The 18551-nt window shown below is 42.0% G+C and overlaps 1 protein-coding gene across 4 annotated transcripts; it reads right to left on the reverse strand.

Annotated features, from left to right (window-relative positions):
* Nucleotides 1–173: 173 nt before the first annotated feature.
* Nucleotides 174–18289, reverse strand: LOC148377413 (uncharacterized). 4 transcript variants are annotated; one of them, XM_088368243.1, is made up of 16 exons: nucleotides 18160–18289; nucleotides 17936–17982; nucleotides 17735–17812; nucleotides 16002–16172; nucleotides 15801–15878; nucleotides 14066–14236; nucleotides 13865–13942; nucleotides 12130–12300; nucleotides 11929–12006; nucleotides 10194–10364; nucleotides 9993–10070; nucleotides 8060–8148; nucleotides 2229–2258; nucleotides 1871–2038; nucleotides 1682–1758; nucleotides 174–1214 (listed from the first exon to the last, which is right to left on the reverse strand). In XM_088368243.1, exons 3-14 carry the CDS (start codon nucleotides 17735–17737, stop codon nucleotides 2011–2013), a joined length of 1146 nt encoding a protein of 381 aa, XP_088224369.1. In that variant the 5' UTR covers nucleotides 17738–17812; nucleotides 17936–17982; nucleotides 18160–18289; the 3' UTR covers nucleotides 174–1214; nucleotides 1682–1758; nucleotides 1871–2010. The 4 variants fall into 4 exon arrangements, with proteins under 4 accessions (XP_088224369.1, XP_088224370.1, XP_088224368.1 ...); XM_088368244.1 differs by lacking the exon at nucleotides 2229–2258; XM_088368242.1 differs by lacking the exons at nucleotides 174–1214; nucleotides 1682–1758; nucleotides 1871–2038; nucleotides 2229–2258 and adding an exon at nucleotides 2052–2204 and having other exon boundaries at nucleotides 17936–17978.
* Between the last annotated feature and the right edge of the window lie 262 nt (nucleotides 18290–18551).

The following is an 18551-nucleotide window of genomic DNA, read 5'->3' on the forward strand; positions in this document are numbered from 1 at the left end:
TTTCCTACCAGATGCTGTGGGATGATGGTGTTAAACGCTGAGCTGAAGTCCAGGAACAGCCTCCGCACATGGGTGTTCTTCTCCTCCAGGTGAGCCAGGCTCAGGTGAAGAACGGAGGAGATGGCGTCCTGAGTGGAGCGGTTTTGCCGGTCGGCAAACTGGAACGGGTCAAATAATAGGGGGAGTCTGGAAACGATGTGACCTTTAAGCAGCCTTTCGAAGCACTTCATCATAACCGGAGTCAGTGCAACAGGCCGGTAATCATTAAATGAGGTGATTTGAGGTTTCTTCGGCACCGGAATGATGGAGGCAGTCTTAAAGCACGCCGGCACTGTGGCTTGGCCCAGCGAGGTGTTAAAAATGTCTGTGATGACCCCAGCCAGATGACTTGCACATTCCCTGAACACACGCCCAGGAATGTTGTCGGGGCCAGGGGCCTTACAGGGGTTGACTCTCCTCAGGGTCTTCAACACATCGGCGGAGTCAAGGCAGAGTACCTCCTCTTCCTGATGGGGGACAGTTTTAACTGCTGGAGTGCCGTTTAGTGCCTCGAACCTCCCAAAGAAGTTATTTAGACCATTTAGAAAGTCAGCATCAACTACACCCACCGGGGGGGGGGAGGGTGAGTTGTAGTTTGTAATCGCCCGTATGCCTTGCCACATACTCCTGATGTTTTTGACGTCGTGGAAACGATCCTGAAATTTTCGACTGCGGTCTCGCTTCGCTATCCTGATGGCACGGTTCAAGTTGGCTCTCGCTGTCCTCAGTGTCTCCTTGTCGCCAGACTTGAAGGCAGAGTTCCGCGCTCGTAGCGTTTGACGTACCTCCTCAGTCATCCAGGGTCGTTGGTTGCCCCGGGTGATGATATTCTTAGTGGTGCTGACGTCCTCGGTGCATTTGTTGATGTAGGCTGACACAGTCATGGCACACGCATGTCTAATCTACATCGGGAAAACTGGGAGGGAGGGAGGCAGGCAGGGAGGCAGGCAGGGAGGCAGGCAGGGAGGCAGGCAGTGTCTGTCTGTTGAGGTTTTCACCTTGTTCTTCTCCTGCTGAAGTTCTAACTGGACGTCCATCAGTTTGGTTCTCAGCTCGTCATTGGCGGCCTGAAGGGCGTCCGTTCGCTCCGCCTTGGCCCGCCCTGCCGGAGCTCGTTTGGACATCTCTTACTCGAGTCTCGCCCGGTCGTCAGTCAGAGATCACAACATTTGTACCTGGAGAGCACAAACGCAGCGCTGTTTTCCACTGGCTTCGAACTCAACTTCAATCGGTACCGTAACTTACAACATCATAAACATAGAACTAGCTTGACTTATTCATTGAATAAATGCATTTGGTTCTTCAAAACTGCATCACGCAACATAGCGTGACCGAGACGGCCGTTATCCACCTGCGTGAACTTATTTGGTGAAATGAATGAGATGTTTAAGACACCATCGTTCTGTCTCTATGTAGATGAAGGTAAATAATCGATTGCTGAAGGTCCAAAGGTGTTGTGATAAACAAATAAACATATTAGTGATTAGTGACATATTTGTGATAAACATATTAGGCAGGATAATCACATATGTTAACGTGACTGCCCACACTGTATTTATTTATGGTTATTTGTTAAATCGAGTACTGTTAGACATGAAATAGGAAGTGTTTAACATAAATGGAAGACGAAAGGGGTACTCACCATTGTAGCTCCTGCTGGTCAATGATACGAGCCTCTTCTTGCAGTGGAAAACATACAGCCAACAAACACCGTGGAACCTAAAGGAATGAAATTAAACATTAACATTTAGCCTCAACCAACATTCACAGATACAACGCAACGCAAACTACACAAACGTAAATCTTTTTAAACACAATGAGTTGTACTTACCGTGTACGCTCTAGACGGTCCACTTGCAAGCGGAAAATAAAGATATTTCTGTTGATAATCGTCGTGTTTGTATCCGGTGTCTCGCTCAAGGCCATTGCGCCCACAGATTTGAATTTTGGCGAGAGTTCAGCCTATTGACGTCATTTCCGCGGTGTAATACCCGCATATCTGAAACGGCAAAGTTAAGAGTAGAGTTAAATAAAGTTTTTAGTCAACGCAATAATTTACAACCGTTGACCAGTCGAAATAATCGTCGAAATTTGGCGTCTGTGGCTGGAAGCAGACGCCGAGTTCGACATTCCTCCCAAACGCCACACTCCCTCGCTTCTCAGGGCTAAAAAAAAACAGTTGTAATTACCTTGTACGCTCTAGACGGTCAAGTTGCAAGCTGAAAACAAAAATATTTGCCTTGTTAGTCATCGTGTTACTAACAGCTGTGTCTTGTTTGCCAGAACTGCCGCTTTCCTACTTCCTGTTGCAAGCCACGCCCACGGATTATAATTTTGCCGTGAGTTCCGCCTATTGACGTCATGTCCGCGTCACATGACTGCGACGTAATATTATCTAAAACTGTTTGTGCGGTATTGTGTTGTTCTGTGCGGTATTGTGTTATTCTGTGCGGCGTCGTGTTGTTCTGTGCGGCGTCGTGTTGTTCAGTGCGACGTCGTGTTGTTCAGTGCGGCATGGTGTTGTTCAGTGCGGCATGGTGTTGTTCAGTGCGGCATGGTGTTGTTCAGTGCGGCATAATGTTGTTCAGTGCGGCATAATGTTGTTCAGTGCGGCATGGTGTTGTTCAGTGCGGCATGGTGTTGTTCAGTGCGGCATGGTGTTGTTCAGTGCGGCATAATGTTGTTCAGTGCGCCATAATGTTGTTCAGTGCGGCATGGTGTTGTTCAGTGCGGGATGGTGTTGTTGAGTGCAGGATGGTGTTGTTCAGTGCGGCACGGTGTTGTTCAATGCGGCATGGTGTTGTTCAGTGCGGGATGGTGTTGTTCAGTGCGGCATGGTGTTGTTCAGTGCGGCATAATGTTGTTCAGTGCGGCATGGTGTTGTTCAGTGCGGCATGGTGTTGTTCAGTGCGGCATGGTGTTGTTCAGTGCGGCATGGTGTTGTTCAGTGCGGAATGGTGTTGTTCAGTGCGGCATGGTGTTGTTCAGTCCGGGATGGTGTTGTTCAATGCGGGATCGTGTTGTTCAGTGCGGGGTGGTGTTGTTCAGTGCGGGATGGTGTTGTTCAGTGCGGCATGGTGTTGTTCAATGCGGCATGGTGTTGTTCAGTGCGGGATGGTGTTGTTCATTGCGGCATGGTGTTGTTCAGTGCGGCATGGTGTTGTTCAGTGCGGCATGGTGTTGTTCAGTGCGGCATGGTGTTGTTCAGTGCGGCATAATGTTGTTCAGTGCGGCATGGTGTTGTTCAGTGTGGAAAGGTGTTGTTCAGTGCAGGATGGTGTTGTTCAGTGCGGCATGGTGTTGTTCAATGCAGGATCGTGTTGTTCAGTGCAGCATAATGTTGTTCAGTGCAGCATGGTGTTGTTCAGTGCGGCATGGTGTTGTTCAATGCGGCATGGTGTTGTTCACTGCGGGATGGTGTTGTTCAATGCGGGATCGTGTTGTTCAGTGCGGCATAATGTTGTTCAGTGCAGCATGGTGTTGTTCAGTGCGGCATGGTGTTGTTCAGTGCGACATAATGTTGTTTAGTGCGGCATAATGTTGTTCAGTGCGGCATAATGTTGTTCAGTGCGGCATGGTGTTGTTCAGTGCGGCATGGTGTTGTTCAGTGCGGCATGGTGTTGTTCAGTGCAGGATGGTGTTGTTCAGTGCGGCATGGTGTTGTTCAATGTGGCATGGTGTTGTTCAGTGCGGGATGGTGTTGTTCAGTGCAGGATGGTGTTGTTCAGTGCGGCATGGTGTTGTTCAGTGCGGAATGGTGTTGTTCAGTGCGGCATGGTGTTGTTCAGTGCGGCATGGTGTTGTTCAGTGCAGGATGGTGTTGTTCAATGCGGGATCGTGTTGTTCAGTGCGGCATGGTGTTGTTCAGTGCGGCATGGTGTTGTTCAGTGCGGCATAATGTTGTTCAGTGCGGCATGGTGTTGTTCAGTGCGGCATGGTGTTGTTCAGTGCGGCATGGTGTTGTTCAGTGCGGCATGGTGTTGTTCAGTGCGGCATAATGTTGTCCAGTGCGCCATAATGTTGTTCAGTGCGGCATGGTGTTGTTCAGTGCGGGATGGTGTTGTTCAGTGCAGGATGGTGTTGTTCAGTGCGGCATGGTGTTGTTCAATGCGGCATGGTGTTGTTCAGTGCGGGATGGTGTTGTTCAGTGCGGCATGGTGTTGTTCAGTGCGGCATAATGTTGTTCAGTGCGGCATGGTGTTGTTCAGTGCGGCATGGTGTTGTTCAGTGCGGCATGGTGTTGTTCAGTGCGGCATGGTGTTGTTCAGTGCGGAATGGTGTTGTTCAGTGCGGCATGGTGTTGTTCAGTGCGGGATGGTGTTGTTCAATGCGGGATCGTGTTGTTCAGTGCGGGGTGGTGTTGTTCAGTGCAGGATGGTGTTGTTCAGTGCAGGATGGTGTTGTTCAGTGCGGCATGGTGTTGTTCAATGCAGGATCGTGTTGTTCAGTGCAGCATAATGTTGTTCAGTGCAGCATGGTGTTGTTCAGTGCGGCATGGTGTTGTTCAATGCGGCATGGTGTTGTTCAGTGCGGGATGGTGTTGTTCAGTGCGGCATGGTGTTTTTCAGTGCGGCATAATGTTGTTCAGTGCGGCATGGTGTTGTTCAGTGCGGCATGGTGTTGTTCAGTGCAGGATGGTGTTGTTCAGTGCGGCATGGTGTTGTTCAATGCAGGATCGTGTTGTTCAGTGCAGCATAATGTTGTTCAGTGCAGCATGGTGTTGTTCAGTGCGGCATGGTGTTGTTCAATGCGGCATGGTGTTGTTCACTGCGGGATGGTGTTGTTCAATGCGGGATCGTGTTGTTCAGTGCGGCATAATGTTGTTCAGTGCAGCATGGTGTTGTTCAGTGCGGCATGGTGTTGTTCAGTGCGACATAATGTTGTTTAGTGCGGCATAATGTTGTTCAGTGCGGCATAATGTTGTTCAGTGCGGCATGGTGTTGTTCAGTGCGGCATGGTGTTGTTCAGTGCGGCATGGTGTTGTTCAGTGCAGGATGGTGTTGTTCAGTGCGGCATGGTGTTGTTTAATGCGGCATGGTGTTGTTCAGTGCGGGATGGTGTTGTTCAGTGCAGGATGGTGTCGTTCAGTGCGGCATGGTGTTGTTCAGTGCGGAATGGTGTTGTTCAGTGCGGCATGGTGTTGTTCAGTGCGGCATGGTGTTGTTCAGTGCAGGATGGTGTTGTTCAATGCGGGATCGTGTTGTTCAGTGCGGCATGGTGTTGTTCAGTGCGGCATGGTGTTGTTCAGTGCGGCATAATGTTGTTCAGTGCGGCATGGTGTTGTTCAGTGCGGCATGGTGTTGTTCAGTGCGGCATGGTGTTGTTCAGTGCGGCATGGTGTTGTTCAGTGCGGCATAATGTTGTCCAGTGCGCCATAATGTTGTTCAGTGCGGCATGGTGTTGTTTAGTGCGGGATGGTGTTGTTCAGTGCAGGATGGTGTTGTTCAGTGCGGCATGGTGTTGTTCAATGCGGCATGGTGTTGTTCAGTGCGGGATGGTGTTGTTCAGTGCGGCATGGTGTTGTTCAGTGCGGCATAATGTTGTTCAGTGCGGCATGGTGTTGTTCAGTGCGGCATGGTGTTGTTCAGTGCGGCATGGTGTTGTTCAGTGCGGCATGGTGTTGTTCAGTGCGGAATGGTGTTGTTCAGTGCGGCATGGTGTTGTTCAGTGCGGGATGGTGTTCAATGCGGGATCGTGTTGTTCAGTGCGGGGTGGTGTTGTTCAGTACAGGATGGTGTTGTTCAGTGCAGGATGTTGTTGTTCAGTGCGGCATGGTGTTGTTCAATGCAGGATCGTGTTGTTCAGTGCAGCATAATGTTGTTCAGTGCAGCATGGTGTTGTTCAGTGCGGCATGGTGTTGTTCAATGCGGCATGGTGTTGTTCAGTGCGGGATGGTGTTGTTCAGTGCGGCATGGTGTTTTTCAGTGCGGCATAATGTTGTTCAGTGCGGCATGGTGTTGTTCAGTGCGGCATGGTGTTGTTCAGTGCGACATAATGTTGTTCAGTGCGGCATAATGTTGTTCAGTGCGGCATGGTGTTGTTCAGTGCGGCATGGTGTTGTTCAGTGCGGCATGGTGTTGTTCAGTGCGGCATGGTGTTGTTCAGTGCAGGATGGTGTTGTTCAGTGCAGGATGGTGTTGTTCAATGCGGCATGGTGTTGTTCAGTGCGGGATGGTGTTGTTCAGTGCAGGATGGTGTTGTTCAGTGCGGCATGGTGTTGTTCAGTGCGGAATGGTGTTGTTCAGTGCGGCATGGTGTTCAGTGCGGCATGGTGTTGTTCAGTGCAGGATGGTGTTGTTCAATGCGGGATGGTGTTGTTCAGTGCGGGATGGTGTTGTTCAGTGCAGGATGGTGTTGTTCAATGCGGCATGGTGTTGTTCAGTGCAGGATGGTGTTGTTCAGTGCGGCATGGTGTTGTTCAATGCGGCATGGTGTTGTTCAATGCGGCATGGTGTTGTTCAGTGCGGCATGGTGTTGTTCAGTGCGGCATGGTGTTGTTCAGTGCAGCGTAATGTTGTTCAGTGCGGCATGGTGTTGTTCAGTGCGGAATGGTGTTGTTCAGTGCAGCATGGTGTTGTTCAGTGCAGGATGGTGTTGTTCAGTGCGGCATGGTGTTGCTCAGTGCGGCATGGTGTTGTTCAGTGCGGGATGGTGTTGTTCATTGCGGCATGGTGTTGTTCAGTGCGGCATGGTGTTGTTCAGTGCGGCATGGTGTTGTTCAGTGCGGCATAATGTTGTTCAGTGCGCCATAATGTTGTTCAGTGCGGCATGGTGTTGTTCAGTGCGGGATGGTGTTGTTCAGTGCAGGATGGTGTTGTTCAGTGCGGCATGGTGTTGTTCAGTGCGGCATGGTGTTGTTCAGTGCGGCATAATGTTGTTCAGTGCGGCATAATGTTGTTCAGTGCGGGATGGTGTTGTTCATTGCGGCATGGTGTTGTTCAGTGCGGCATGGTGTTGTTCAGTGCGGCATGGTGTTGTTCAGTGCGGGATGGTGTTGTTCAGTGCAGGATGGTGTTGTTCAGTGCGGCATGGTGTTGTTCAGTGCGGCATGGTGTTGTTCATTTCGGCATAATGTTGTTCAGTGCGGCATAATGTTGTTTAGTGCGGCATGGTGTTGTTCAGTGCGGGATGGTGTTGTTCAGTGCGTTATAATGTTGTTCAGTGCGGCATGGTGTTGTTCAGTGCGGCATGGTGTTGTTCAGTGCGGCATGGTGTTGTTCAGTGCGGCATAATGTTGTTCAGTGCGGCATAATGTTGTTCAGTGCGGCATGGTGTTGTTCAGTGCGGGATGGTGTTGTTCAGTGCGGGATGGTGTTGTTCAGTGCGGCATGGTGTTCAATGCGGAATGGTGTTGTTCAGTGCAGGATGGTGTTGTTCAGTGCGGCATGGTGTTGTTCAGTGCGGCATAATGTTGTTCAGTGCGGCATGGTGTTGTTCAGTGCGGCATGGTGTTGTTTAGTGCGGCATGGTGTTGTTCAGTGCGGCATAATGTTGTTCAGTGCGGCATGGTGTTGTTCAGTGCGGCATGGTGTTGTTCAGTGCGGCATAATGTTCAGTGCGGCATAATGTTCAGTGCGGCATGGTGTTGTTCAGTGCGGGATGGTGTTGTTCAGTGCAGGATGGTGTTGTTCAGTGCGGCATGGTGTTCAGTGCGGGATGGTGTCTTTCAGTGCGGCATGGTGTCGTTCAGTGCGGCATGGTGTCTTTCAGTGCGGCATGGTGTCGTTCAGTGAGGCATGGTGTTGTTCAGTGCGGCATGGTGTTGTTTAGTGCGGCATGGTGTTGTTCAGTGCGGGATGGTGTTGTTCAGTGTGGCATGGTGTTCAGTGCGGCATGGTGTTGTTCAGTGCGGTATCGTGTTGTTCAGTGCGGTATCGTGTTTCTCAGTGCGGTATCGTGTTGTTCAGTGCAGTATCGTTGTGTTGTTCGTATTGTGTTTAACACTTAGCCTCTAACACTTAGCCTCTAACACTTAGCCTCTAGCATCTAGAAGGTAAATAAATAGGAAGGAAGGACTCACCGGTGACGTCTTCGCCCACGTCCAATCGTTGTACTTTGTATTTTCATCCTTCTGACAGTGGAAAACATAGCCAACAAACACCGTGGAACCTAAACGAATGAAAGAAAACTATCATTTGGCCACAACCAACATTCACAGATACAACACAATGTGACGTGCGGGGTTGAGGTTAAAGGTTGAGTGAAGGGCCCTCGTTTTAAACTACTTTTTTGAAAAGGATTGGGAACAAGTAAGACGTATTTAATTTATTTAATGGGAAGTAGTAAGAGCTATTGAATTTAATCTATGTATTATATTCTATTGTATTGTATTCTGTTGTATTCTTTTGGATTGTATTCACACTAACCCCACTAAAACTTCAGCCCACAAAAACTCGCCTCTGGCGCCTAGCCTCTGGCACTTAGCCTCTAACACTTAGCCTTTAACACTTAGCCTTTAACACTTAGCCTTTAACACTTAGCCTAGAAGGTGAATAAATAGGGTTAAAGGTTGAGTGAAGGGACCTCGTTTTAAACTACTTTTTTGTAAAGGAGTGGGAACAAGTAAGACGTATTTAATTTATTTAATGGGAAGTAGTAAGACTTATTAAATTTATTTAATCTACTTTTCTTCCCAGGCAAAATTTGATGTGCTGCAATTCCAAATTTCCAAAGTGAATGAAGGAATGAAGTCCTTTAAATTATGATTTTGTATAAATACTAGGCATTAACACAAAATCGACGGCACAAAATGGGCAGACTTTACTTGTTTGAAAAGGACTGGTTACAAGACAGACTTTTTTAATTTATTTAATGGGAAGAAGACTTATTTAGTTTAATTGATCTATTTTTGTTCCCTGGCAAAATTCGATTTGCTGCAATTCCAAATTTCCAAAGTGAATGAAGGAAAGAAGTCGTTTAAATTATGATTTTGTTTAAATACTAGGCATAGACACAAAATCTACGGCACAAAATGGGCAGACTTTACTTGTTTGAAGAGGACTGGTTACAAGACAGACCTTTCTGATTTATTTAATGGGAAGAAGACTTATTTAGTTTATTTAATCTATTTTTGTTCCCTGGCAAAATTGGATTTGCTGAAATTGTATTTTGCCAAATCTTGCCTTGAGACCTGATAGGAAGTATTAAACGCTTAGTTAAATCAATACAAGTTGGTAATAAGAGCGAGTAATGTTGGTTGAACCGATGAATGAAGGTTGAAAGCAATTTAAATTATGACTTTGTATAAATACTAGATATTAACAGAACATCTACTGCGCGAAATGGGCAGAGTTTACTTGTTTGAGAAGGAGTGGCTTATTCAAAACTAAGATTTATTTAATCTGTTTGTTCCCAGGCAAAATTGGATGTGATGCAATTCCAAATTTCACCACATGATGGTGCCCAATTTTGACTTCATAGGACATATTAAACACTTAGCTTGTTATTATGTTCAAGGTAATCAGATTTGTTTATTATTCTAATGGCCTCTTCAAAACTATTCTGGATTACTACTTTGGATCTATTCTACATTACTTGGCAACAACATACTCTGTAACAGATTAGGCAGTATAATCATATCTGTTAACTTGAGAGTGCCCACACTCAATCTACTTATCGTGATGTGTTAAATCAATTACTGTTAGACATTATTTGTCTGATAATCTACCAAATCTTTGAATTGAAGAATTTGTGATTTAATTAATAGCTTGTTGTTATGTTAAGGGTAATCAGACTTGTATATAATTCTAATGGCCTTCTTTTGAAAACTATTCTGAATTACAACTTTGGATCTTATATTACTTTGCAACAATCTACTCCGTGACAGATTAGGCAGTATAATCACATATGTTAACTTCAGTGCCCACACTGTATTTATTTATGGTTATTTGTTAAATCAAGTACTGTTAGACATGAAATAGGAAGTGTTTAACATAAATGTTATGGCTACTCACCATTGTAGCTCGCTCCTGGTCAATGATACGAGCCTCTTCTTGCAGTGGAAAACTTGCAGCCAACAAACACCGTGGAACCTAAAGGAATGAAATTAAACATTAACATTTCGCCTCGACCAATTTTCACACGTACAACGCAACGCGGCTACACTTCTGCTATTACAAACGTAAATCTCCTTAAACACAATGAGTGTTACTTACCGTGTACGCTCTAGACGGTCCAGTTGCAAGCAGAAAATAAAGATATTTCTGTTGATAATCGTCGCTGCTCAGTGGCTCACGGCCATCGCGCCAACAGATTTGAATTTTGGCGGAGGTTCGGGCAATTACGTCATATCCACGGCACATGACTGCGACGTAATACCCACTTATCTGAAACGGCAGTTAAAAGTAGAGTTACATCAAGTTTTCTTGGAACCTAAACGAATGAAAGAAAACTATCATTTGGCCACAACCAACATTCACAGATACAACACAACGTGCGGGGTTGGGGTTAAAGATTGAGTGAAGGGCCCTCGTTTTAAACTACTGTTTTGAAAAGGAGTGGGAACAAGTAAGACGTATTTAATTTATTTAATGGGAAGTAGTAAGACTTATTAAATTTATTTAATCTACTTTTCTTCCCAGGCAAAATTTGATGTGCTGCAATTCCAAATTTCCAAAGTGAATGAAGGAATGAAGTCCTTTAAATTATGATTTTGTATAAATACTAGGCATTAACACAAAATCGACGGCACAAAATGGGCAGACTTTACTTGTTTGAAAAGGACTGGTTACAAGACAGACTTTTTTAATTTATTTAATGGGAAGAAGACTTATTTAGTTTAATTGATCTATTTTTGTTCCCTGCCAAAATTCGATTTGCTGCAATTCCAAATTTCCAAAGTGAATGAAGGAAAGAAGTCGTTTAAATTATGATTTTGTTTAAATACTAGGCATAGACACAAAATCTACGGCACAAAATGGGCAGACTTTACTTGTTTGAAGAGGACTGGTTACAAGACAGACTTTTCTGATTTATTTAATGGGAAGAGGACTTATTTAGTTTATTTAATCTATTTTTGTTCCCTGGCAAAATTGGATTTGCTGAAATTGTATTTTGCCAAATCTCGATTTGAGACCTGATAGGAAGTATTAAACGCTTAGTTAAATCAATACAAGTTGGTAATAAGAGCGAGTAATGTTGGTTGAACCGATGAATGAAGGTTGAAAGCAATTTAAATTATGACTTTGTATAAATACTAGATATTAACAGAACATCTACTGCGCAAAATGGGCAGAGTTTACTTGTTTGAGAAGGAGTGGCTTATTCAAAACTAAGATTTATGTAATCTGTTTGTTCCCAGGCAAAATTGGATGTGATGCAATTCCAAATTTCACCACATGATGGTGCCCAATTTTGACTTCATAGGACATATTAAACACTTAGCTTGTTATTATGTTCAAGGTAATCAGATTTGTTTATCATTCTAATGGCCTCTTCAAAACTATTCTGGATTACTACTTTGGATCTATTCTACATTACTTGGCAACAACATACTCTGTAACAGATTAGGCAGTATAATCACATATGTTAACTTGAGAGTGCCCACACTCAATCTACTTATCGTGATGTGTTAAATCAATTACTGTTAGACATTATTTGTCTGATAATCTACCAAATCTTTGAATTGAAGAATTTGTGATTTAATTAATAGCTTGTTCAGGGTAATCAGACTTGTATATAATTCTAATGGCCTTCTTTTGAAAACTATTCTGAATTACAACTTTGGATCTTATATTACTTTGCAACAATCTACTCCGTGACAGATTAGGCAGTATAATCACATATGTTAACTTCAGTGCCCACACTGTATTTATTTATGGTTATTTGTTAAATCAAGTACTGTTAGACATGAAATAGGAAGTGTTTAACATAAATGTTATGGCTACTCACCATTGTAGCTCGCTCCTGGTCAATGATACGAGCCTCTTCTTGCAGTGGAAAACTTGCAGCCAACAAACACCGTGGAACCTAAAGGAATGAAATTAAACATTAACATTTCGCCTCGACCAATTTTCACACGTACAACGCAACGCGGCTACACTTCTGCTATTACAAACGTAAATCTCCTTAAACACAATGAGTGTTACTTACCGTGTACGCTCTAGACGGTCCAGTTGCAAGCAGAAAATAAAGATATTTCTGTTGATAATCGTCGCTGCTCAGTGGCTCACGGCCATCGCGCCAACAGATTTGAATTTTGGCGGAGGTTCGGGCAATTACGTCATATCCACGGCACATGACTGCGACGTAATACCCGCTTATCTGAAACGGCAGTTAAAAGTAGAGTTACATCAAGTTTTCTTGGAACCTAAACGAATGAAAGAAAACTATCATTTGGCCACAACCAACATTCACAGATACAACACAACGTGCGGGGTTGGGGTTAAAGATTGAGTGAAGGGCCCTCGTTTTAAACTACTGTTTTGAAAAGGAGTGGGAACAAGTAAGACGTATTTAATTTATTTAATGGGAAGTAGTAAGACTTATTAAATTTATTTAATCTACTTTTCTTCCCAGGCAAAATTTGATGTGCTGCAATTCCAAATTTCCAAAGTGAATGAAGGAATGAAGTCCTTTAAATTATGATTTTGTATAAATACTAGGCATTAACACAAAATCGACGGCACAAAATGGGCAGACTTTACTTGTTTGAAAAGGACTGGTTACAAGACAGACTTTTTTAATTTATTTAATGGGAAGAAGACTTATTTAGTTTAATTGATCTATTTTTGTTCCCTGCCAAAATTCGATTTGCTGCAATTCCAAATTTCCAAAGTGAATGAAGGAAAGAAGTCGTTTAAATTATGATTTTGTTTAAATACTAGGCATAGACACAAAATCTACGGCACAAAATGGGCAGACTTTACTTGTTTGAAGAGGACTGGTTACAAGACAGACTTTTCTGATTTATTTAATGGGAAGAGGACTTATTTAGTTTATTTAATCTATTTTTGTTCCCTGGCAAAATTGGATTTGCTGAAATTGTATTTTGCCAAATCTCGATTTGAGACCTGATAGGAAGTATTAAACGCTTAGTTAAATCAATACAAGTTGGTAATAAGAGCGAGTAATGTTGGTTGAACCGATGAATGAAGGTTGAAAGCAATTTAAATTATGACTTTGTATAAATACTAGATATTAACAGAACATCTACTGCGCAAAATGGGCAGAGTTTACTTGTTTGAGAAGGAGTGGCTTATTCAAAACTAAGATTTATGTAATCTGTTTGTTCCCAGGCAAAATTGGATGTGATGCAATTCCAAATTTCACCACATGATGGTGCCCAATTTTGACTTCATAGGACATATTAAACACTTAGCTTGTTATTATGTTCAAGGTAATCAGATTTGTTTATCATTCTAATGGCCTCTTCAAAACTATTCTGGATTACTACTTTGGATCTATTCTACATTACTTGGCAACAACATACTCTGTAACAGATTAGGCAGTATAATCACATATGTTAACTTGAGAGTGCCCACACTCAATCTACTTATCGTGATGTGTTAAATCAATTACTGTTAGACATTATTTGTCTGATAATCTACCAAATCTTTGAATTGAAGAATTTGTGATTTAATTAATAGCTTGTTCAGGGTAATCAGACTTGTATATAATTCTAATGGCCTTCTTTTGAAAACTATTCTGAATTACAACTTTGGATCTTATATTACTTTGCAACAATCTACTCCGTGACAGATTAGGCAGTATAATCACATATGTTAACTTCAGTGCCCACACTGTATTTATTTATGGTTATTTGTTAAATCAAGTACTGTTAGACATGAAATAGGAAGTGTTTAACATAAATGTTATGGCTACTCACCATTGTAGCTCGCTCCTGGTCAATGATACGAGCCTCTTCTTGCAGTGGAAAACTTGCAGCCAACAAACACCGTGGAACCTAAAGGAATGAAATTAAACATTAACATTTCGCCTCGACCAATTTTCACACGTACAACGCAACGCGGCTACACTTCTGCTATTACAAACGTAAATCTCCTTAAACACAATGAGTGTTACTTACCGTGTACGCTCTAGACGGTCCAGTTGCAAGCAGAAAATAAAGATATTTCTGTTGATAATCGTCGCTGCTCAGTGGCTCACGGCCATCGCGCCAACAGATTTGAATTTTGGCGGAGGTTCGGGCAATTACGTCATATCCGCGGCATTTGACTGCGACGTAATACCCGCTTATCTGAAACGGCAGTTAAAAGTAGAGTTACATCAAGTTTTCTTGGAACCTAAACGAATGAAAGAAAACTATCATTTGGCCACAACCAACATTCACAGATACAACACAACGTGCGGGGTTGAGGTTAAAGATTGAGTGAAGGGCCCTCGTTTTAAACTACTGTTTTGAAAAGGAGTGGGAACAAGTAAGACGTATTTAATTTATTTAATGGGAAGTAGTAAGACTTATTAAATTTATTTAATCTACTTTTCTTCCCAGGCAAAATTTGATGTGCTGCAATTCCAAATTTCCAAAGTGAATGAAGGAATGAAGTCCTTTAAATTATGATTTTGTATAAATACTAGGCATTAACACAAAATCGACGGCACAAAATGGGCAGACTTTACTTGTTTGAAAAGGACTGGTTACAAGACAGACTTTTTAAATTTATTTAATGGGAAGAAGACTTATTTAGTTTAATTGATCTATTTTTGTTCCCTGCCAAAATTCGATTTGCTGCAATTCCAAATTTCCAAAGTGAATGAAGGAAAGAAGTCGTTTAAATTATGATTTTGTTTAAATACTAGGCATAGACACAAAATCTACGGCACAAAATGGGCAGACTTTACTTGTTTGAAGAGGACTGGTTACAAGACAGACTTTTCTGATTTATTTAATGGGAAGAGGACTTATTTAGTTTATTTAATCTATTTTTGTTCCCTGGCAAAATTGGATTTGCTGAAATTGTATTTTGCCAAATCTCGATTTGAGACCTGATAGGAAGTATTAAACGCTTAGTTAAATCAATACAAGTTGGTAATAAGAGCGAGTAATGTTGGTTGAACCGATGAATGAAGGTTGAAAGCAATTTAAATTATGACTTTGTATAAATACTAGATATTAACAGAACATCTACTGCGCAAAATGGGCAGAGTTTACTTGTTTGAGAAGGAGTGGCTTATTCAAAACTAAGATTTATGTAATCTGTTTGTTCCCAGGCAAAATTGGATGTGATGCAATTCCAAATTTCACCACATGATGGTGCCCAATTTTGACTTCATAGGACATATTAAACACTTAGCTTGTTATTATGTTCAAGGTAATCAGATTTGTTTATCATTCTAATGGCCTCTTCAAAACTATTCTGGATTACTACTTTGGATCTATTCTACATTACTTGGCAACAACATACTCTGTAACAGATTAGGCAGTATAATCACATATGTTAACTTGAGAGTGCCCACACTCAATCTACTTATCGTGATGTGTTAAATCAATTACTGTTAGACATTATTTGTCTGATAATCTACCAAATCTTTGAATTGAAGAATTTGTGATTTAATTAATAGCTTGTTCAGGGTAATCAGACTTGTATATAATTCTAATGGCCTTCTTTTGAAAACTATTCTGAATTACAACTTTGGATCTTATATTACTTTGCAACAATCTACTCCGTGACAGATTAGGCAGTATAATCACATATGTTAACTTCAGTGCCCACACTGTATTTATTTATGGTTATTTGTTAAATCAAGTACTGTTAGACATGAAATAGGAAGTGTTTAACATAAATGTTATGGCTACTCACCATTGTAGCTCGCTCCTGGTCAATGATACGAGCCTCTTCTTGCAGTGGAAAACTTGCAGCCAACAAACACCGTGGAACCTAAAGGAATGAAATTAAACATTAACATTTCGCCTCGACCAATTTTCACACGTACAACGCAACGCGGCTACACTTCTGCTATTACAAACGTAAATCTCCTTAAACACAATGAGTGTTACTTACCGTGTACGCTCTAGACGGTCCAGTTGCAAGCAGAAAATAAAGATATTTCTGTTGATAATCGTCGCTGCTCAGTGGCTCACGGCCATCGCGCCAACAGATTTGAATTTTGGCGGAGGTTCGGGCAATTACGTCATATCCGCGGCATTTGACTGCGACGTAATACCCGCTTATCTGAAACGGCAGTTAAAAGTAGAGTTACATCAAGTTTTCTTGGAACCTAAACGAATGAAAGAAAACTATCATTTGGCCACAACCAACATTCACAGATACAACACAACGTGCGGGGTTGAGGTTAAAGATTGAGTGAAGGGCCCTCGTTTTAAACTACTGTTTTGAAAAGGAGTGGGAACAAGTAAGACGTATTTAATTTATTTAATGGGAAGTAGTAAGACTTATTAAATTTATTTAATCTACTTTTCTTCCCAGGCAAAATTTGATGTGCTGCAATTCCAAATTTCCAAAGTGAATGAAGGAATGAAGTCCTTTAAATTATGATTTTGTATAAATACTAGGCATTAACACAAAATCGACGGCACAAAATGGGCAGACTTTACTTGTTTGAAAAGGACTGGTTACAAGACAGACTTTTTTAATTTATTTAATGGGAAGAAGACTTATTTAGTTTAATTGATCTATTTTTGTTCCCTGCCAAAATTCGATTTGCTGCAATTCCAAATTTCCAAAGTGAATGAAGGAAAGAAGTCGTTTAAATTATGATTTTGTTTAAATACTAGGCATAGACACAAAATCTACGGCACAAAATGGGCAGACTTTACTTGTTTGAAGAGGACTGGTTACAAGACAGACTTTTCTGATTTATTTAATGGGAAGAGGACTTATTTAGTTTATTTAATCTATTTTTGTTCCCTGGCAAAATTGGATTTGCTGAAATTGTATTTTGCCAAATCTCGATTTGAGACCTGATAGGAAGTATTAAACGCTTAGTTAAATCAATACGTTGGTAAGAAGAGCGAGTAATGTTGGTTGAACCGATGAATGAAGGTTGAAAGCAATTTAAATTATGACTTTGTATAAATACTAGATATTAACAGAACATCTACTGCGCAAAATGGGCAGAGTTTACTTGTTTGAGAAGGAGTGGCTTATTCAAAACTAAGATTTATGTAATCTGTTTGTTCCCAGGCAAAATTGGATGTGATGCAATTCCAAATTTCACCACATGATGGTGCCCAATTTTGACTTCATAGGACATATTAAACACTTAGCTTGTTATTATGTTCAAGGTAATCAGATTTGTTTATCATTCTAATGGCCTCTTCAAAACTATTCTGGATTACTACTTTGGATCTATTCTACATTACTTGGCAACAACATACTCTGTAACAGATTAGGCAGTATAATCACATATGTTAACTTGAGAGTGCCCACACTCAATCTACTTATCGTGATGTGTTAAATCAATTACTGTTAGACATTATTTGTCTGATAATCTACCAAATCTTTGAATTGAAGAATTTGTGATTTAATTAATAGCTTGTTCGGGGTAATCAGACTTGTATATAATTCTAATGGCCTTCTTTTGAAAACTATTCTGAATTACAACTTTGGATCTTATATTACTTTGCAACAATCTACTCGGTGACAGATTAGGCAGTATAATCACATATGTTAACTTCAGTGCCCACACTGTATTTATTTATGGTTATTTGTTAAATCAAGTACTGTTAGACATGAAATAGGAAGTGTTTAACATAAATGTTATGGCTACTCACCATTGTAGCTCGCTCCTGGTCAATGATATGAGCCTCTTCTTGCAGTGGAAAACTTGCAGCCAACAAACACCGTGGAACCTAAAGGAATGAAATTAAACATTAACATTTCGCCCGGACCAACATTCACACGTACAACGCAACGCGGCTACACTTCTGCTATTACAAACGTAAATCTCCTTAAACACAACGAGTGTTACTTACCGTGTACGCTCTAGGCAAAATTGGATGTGATGCAATTCCAAATCTATCTGAAACGGCAGTTAAAAGTAGAGTTACATCAAGTTTTCTTTTTTAATCAACACAATCATTTACAACCGTTGACCAGAAAGAATCGTCGAAATTCGACGTCCCCCACAAACGCCACGCTCACTCGCTTTTCAGGGCAACAAAAGTACTTCTTTTTAAAAACGATGAGTTGTACTTACCGTGTACGCTCTGGACGGTCCAGTTGCAAGCAGAAAATAAAAATATTTCTCTTGTTAGTCGTATGTTACCATCCGCTGTGTCTTTGTCAACATCGCCGCCATTTTCCTACTTCCTGCTGCGAGCCACGCCCACGGATTTAAATTTGGGCGGAAGCTCTTTCCATTGGCGTCGTTTTCGCGTATAGCAAATCCGATTGGTTGGGAAGGGGGCACGGTTATGCAGCCGAGGAGTCCTGTGATCGGTGGGATGTAAAGTAGGCGTCGACGTCACGTCCGCGTCACGTGACCACGACGTGGCAGACGTCAAATAGCAACCGCTGTTTTGTTTAGTAGACTTACAGTTGTTATGCATTGACATAATGGCGCACACACCAAATAGATTTAAATAAATT

This window comes from Syngnathus floridae, unplaced genomic scaffold (genome assembly GCF_059516105.1).
Source record: "Syngnathus floridae isolate MCC-2025c unplaced genomic scaffold, RoL_Sflo_1.0 HiC_scaffold_188, whole genome shotgun sequence".
Lineage (NCBI taxonomy): Eukaryota > Metazoa > Chordata > Actinopteri > Syngnathiformes > Syngnathidae > Syngnathus > Syngnathus floridae.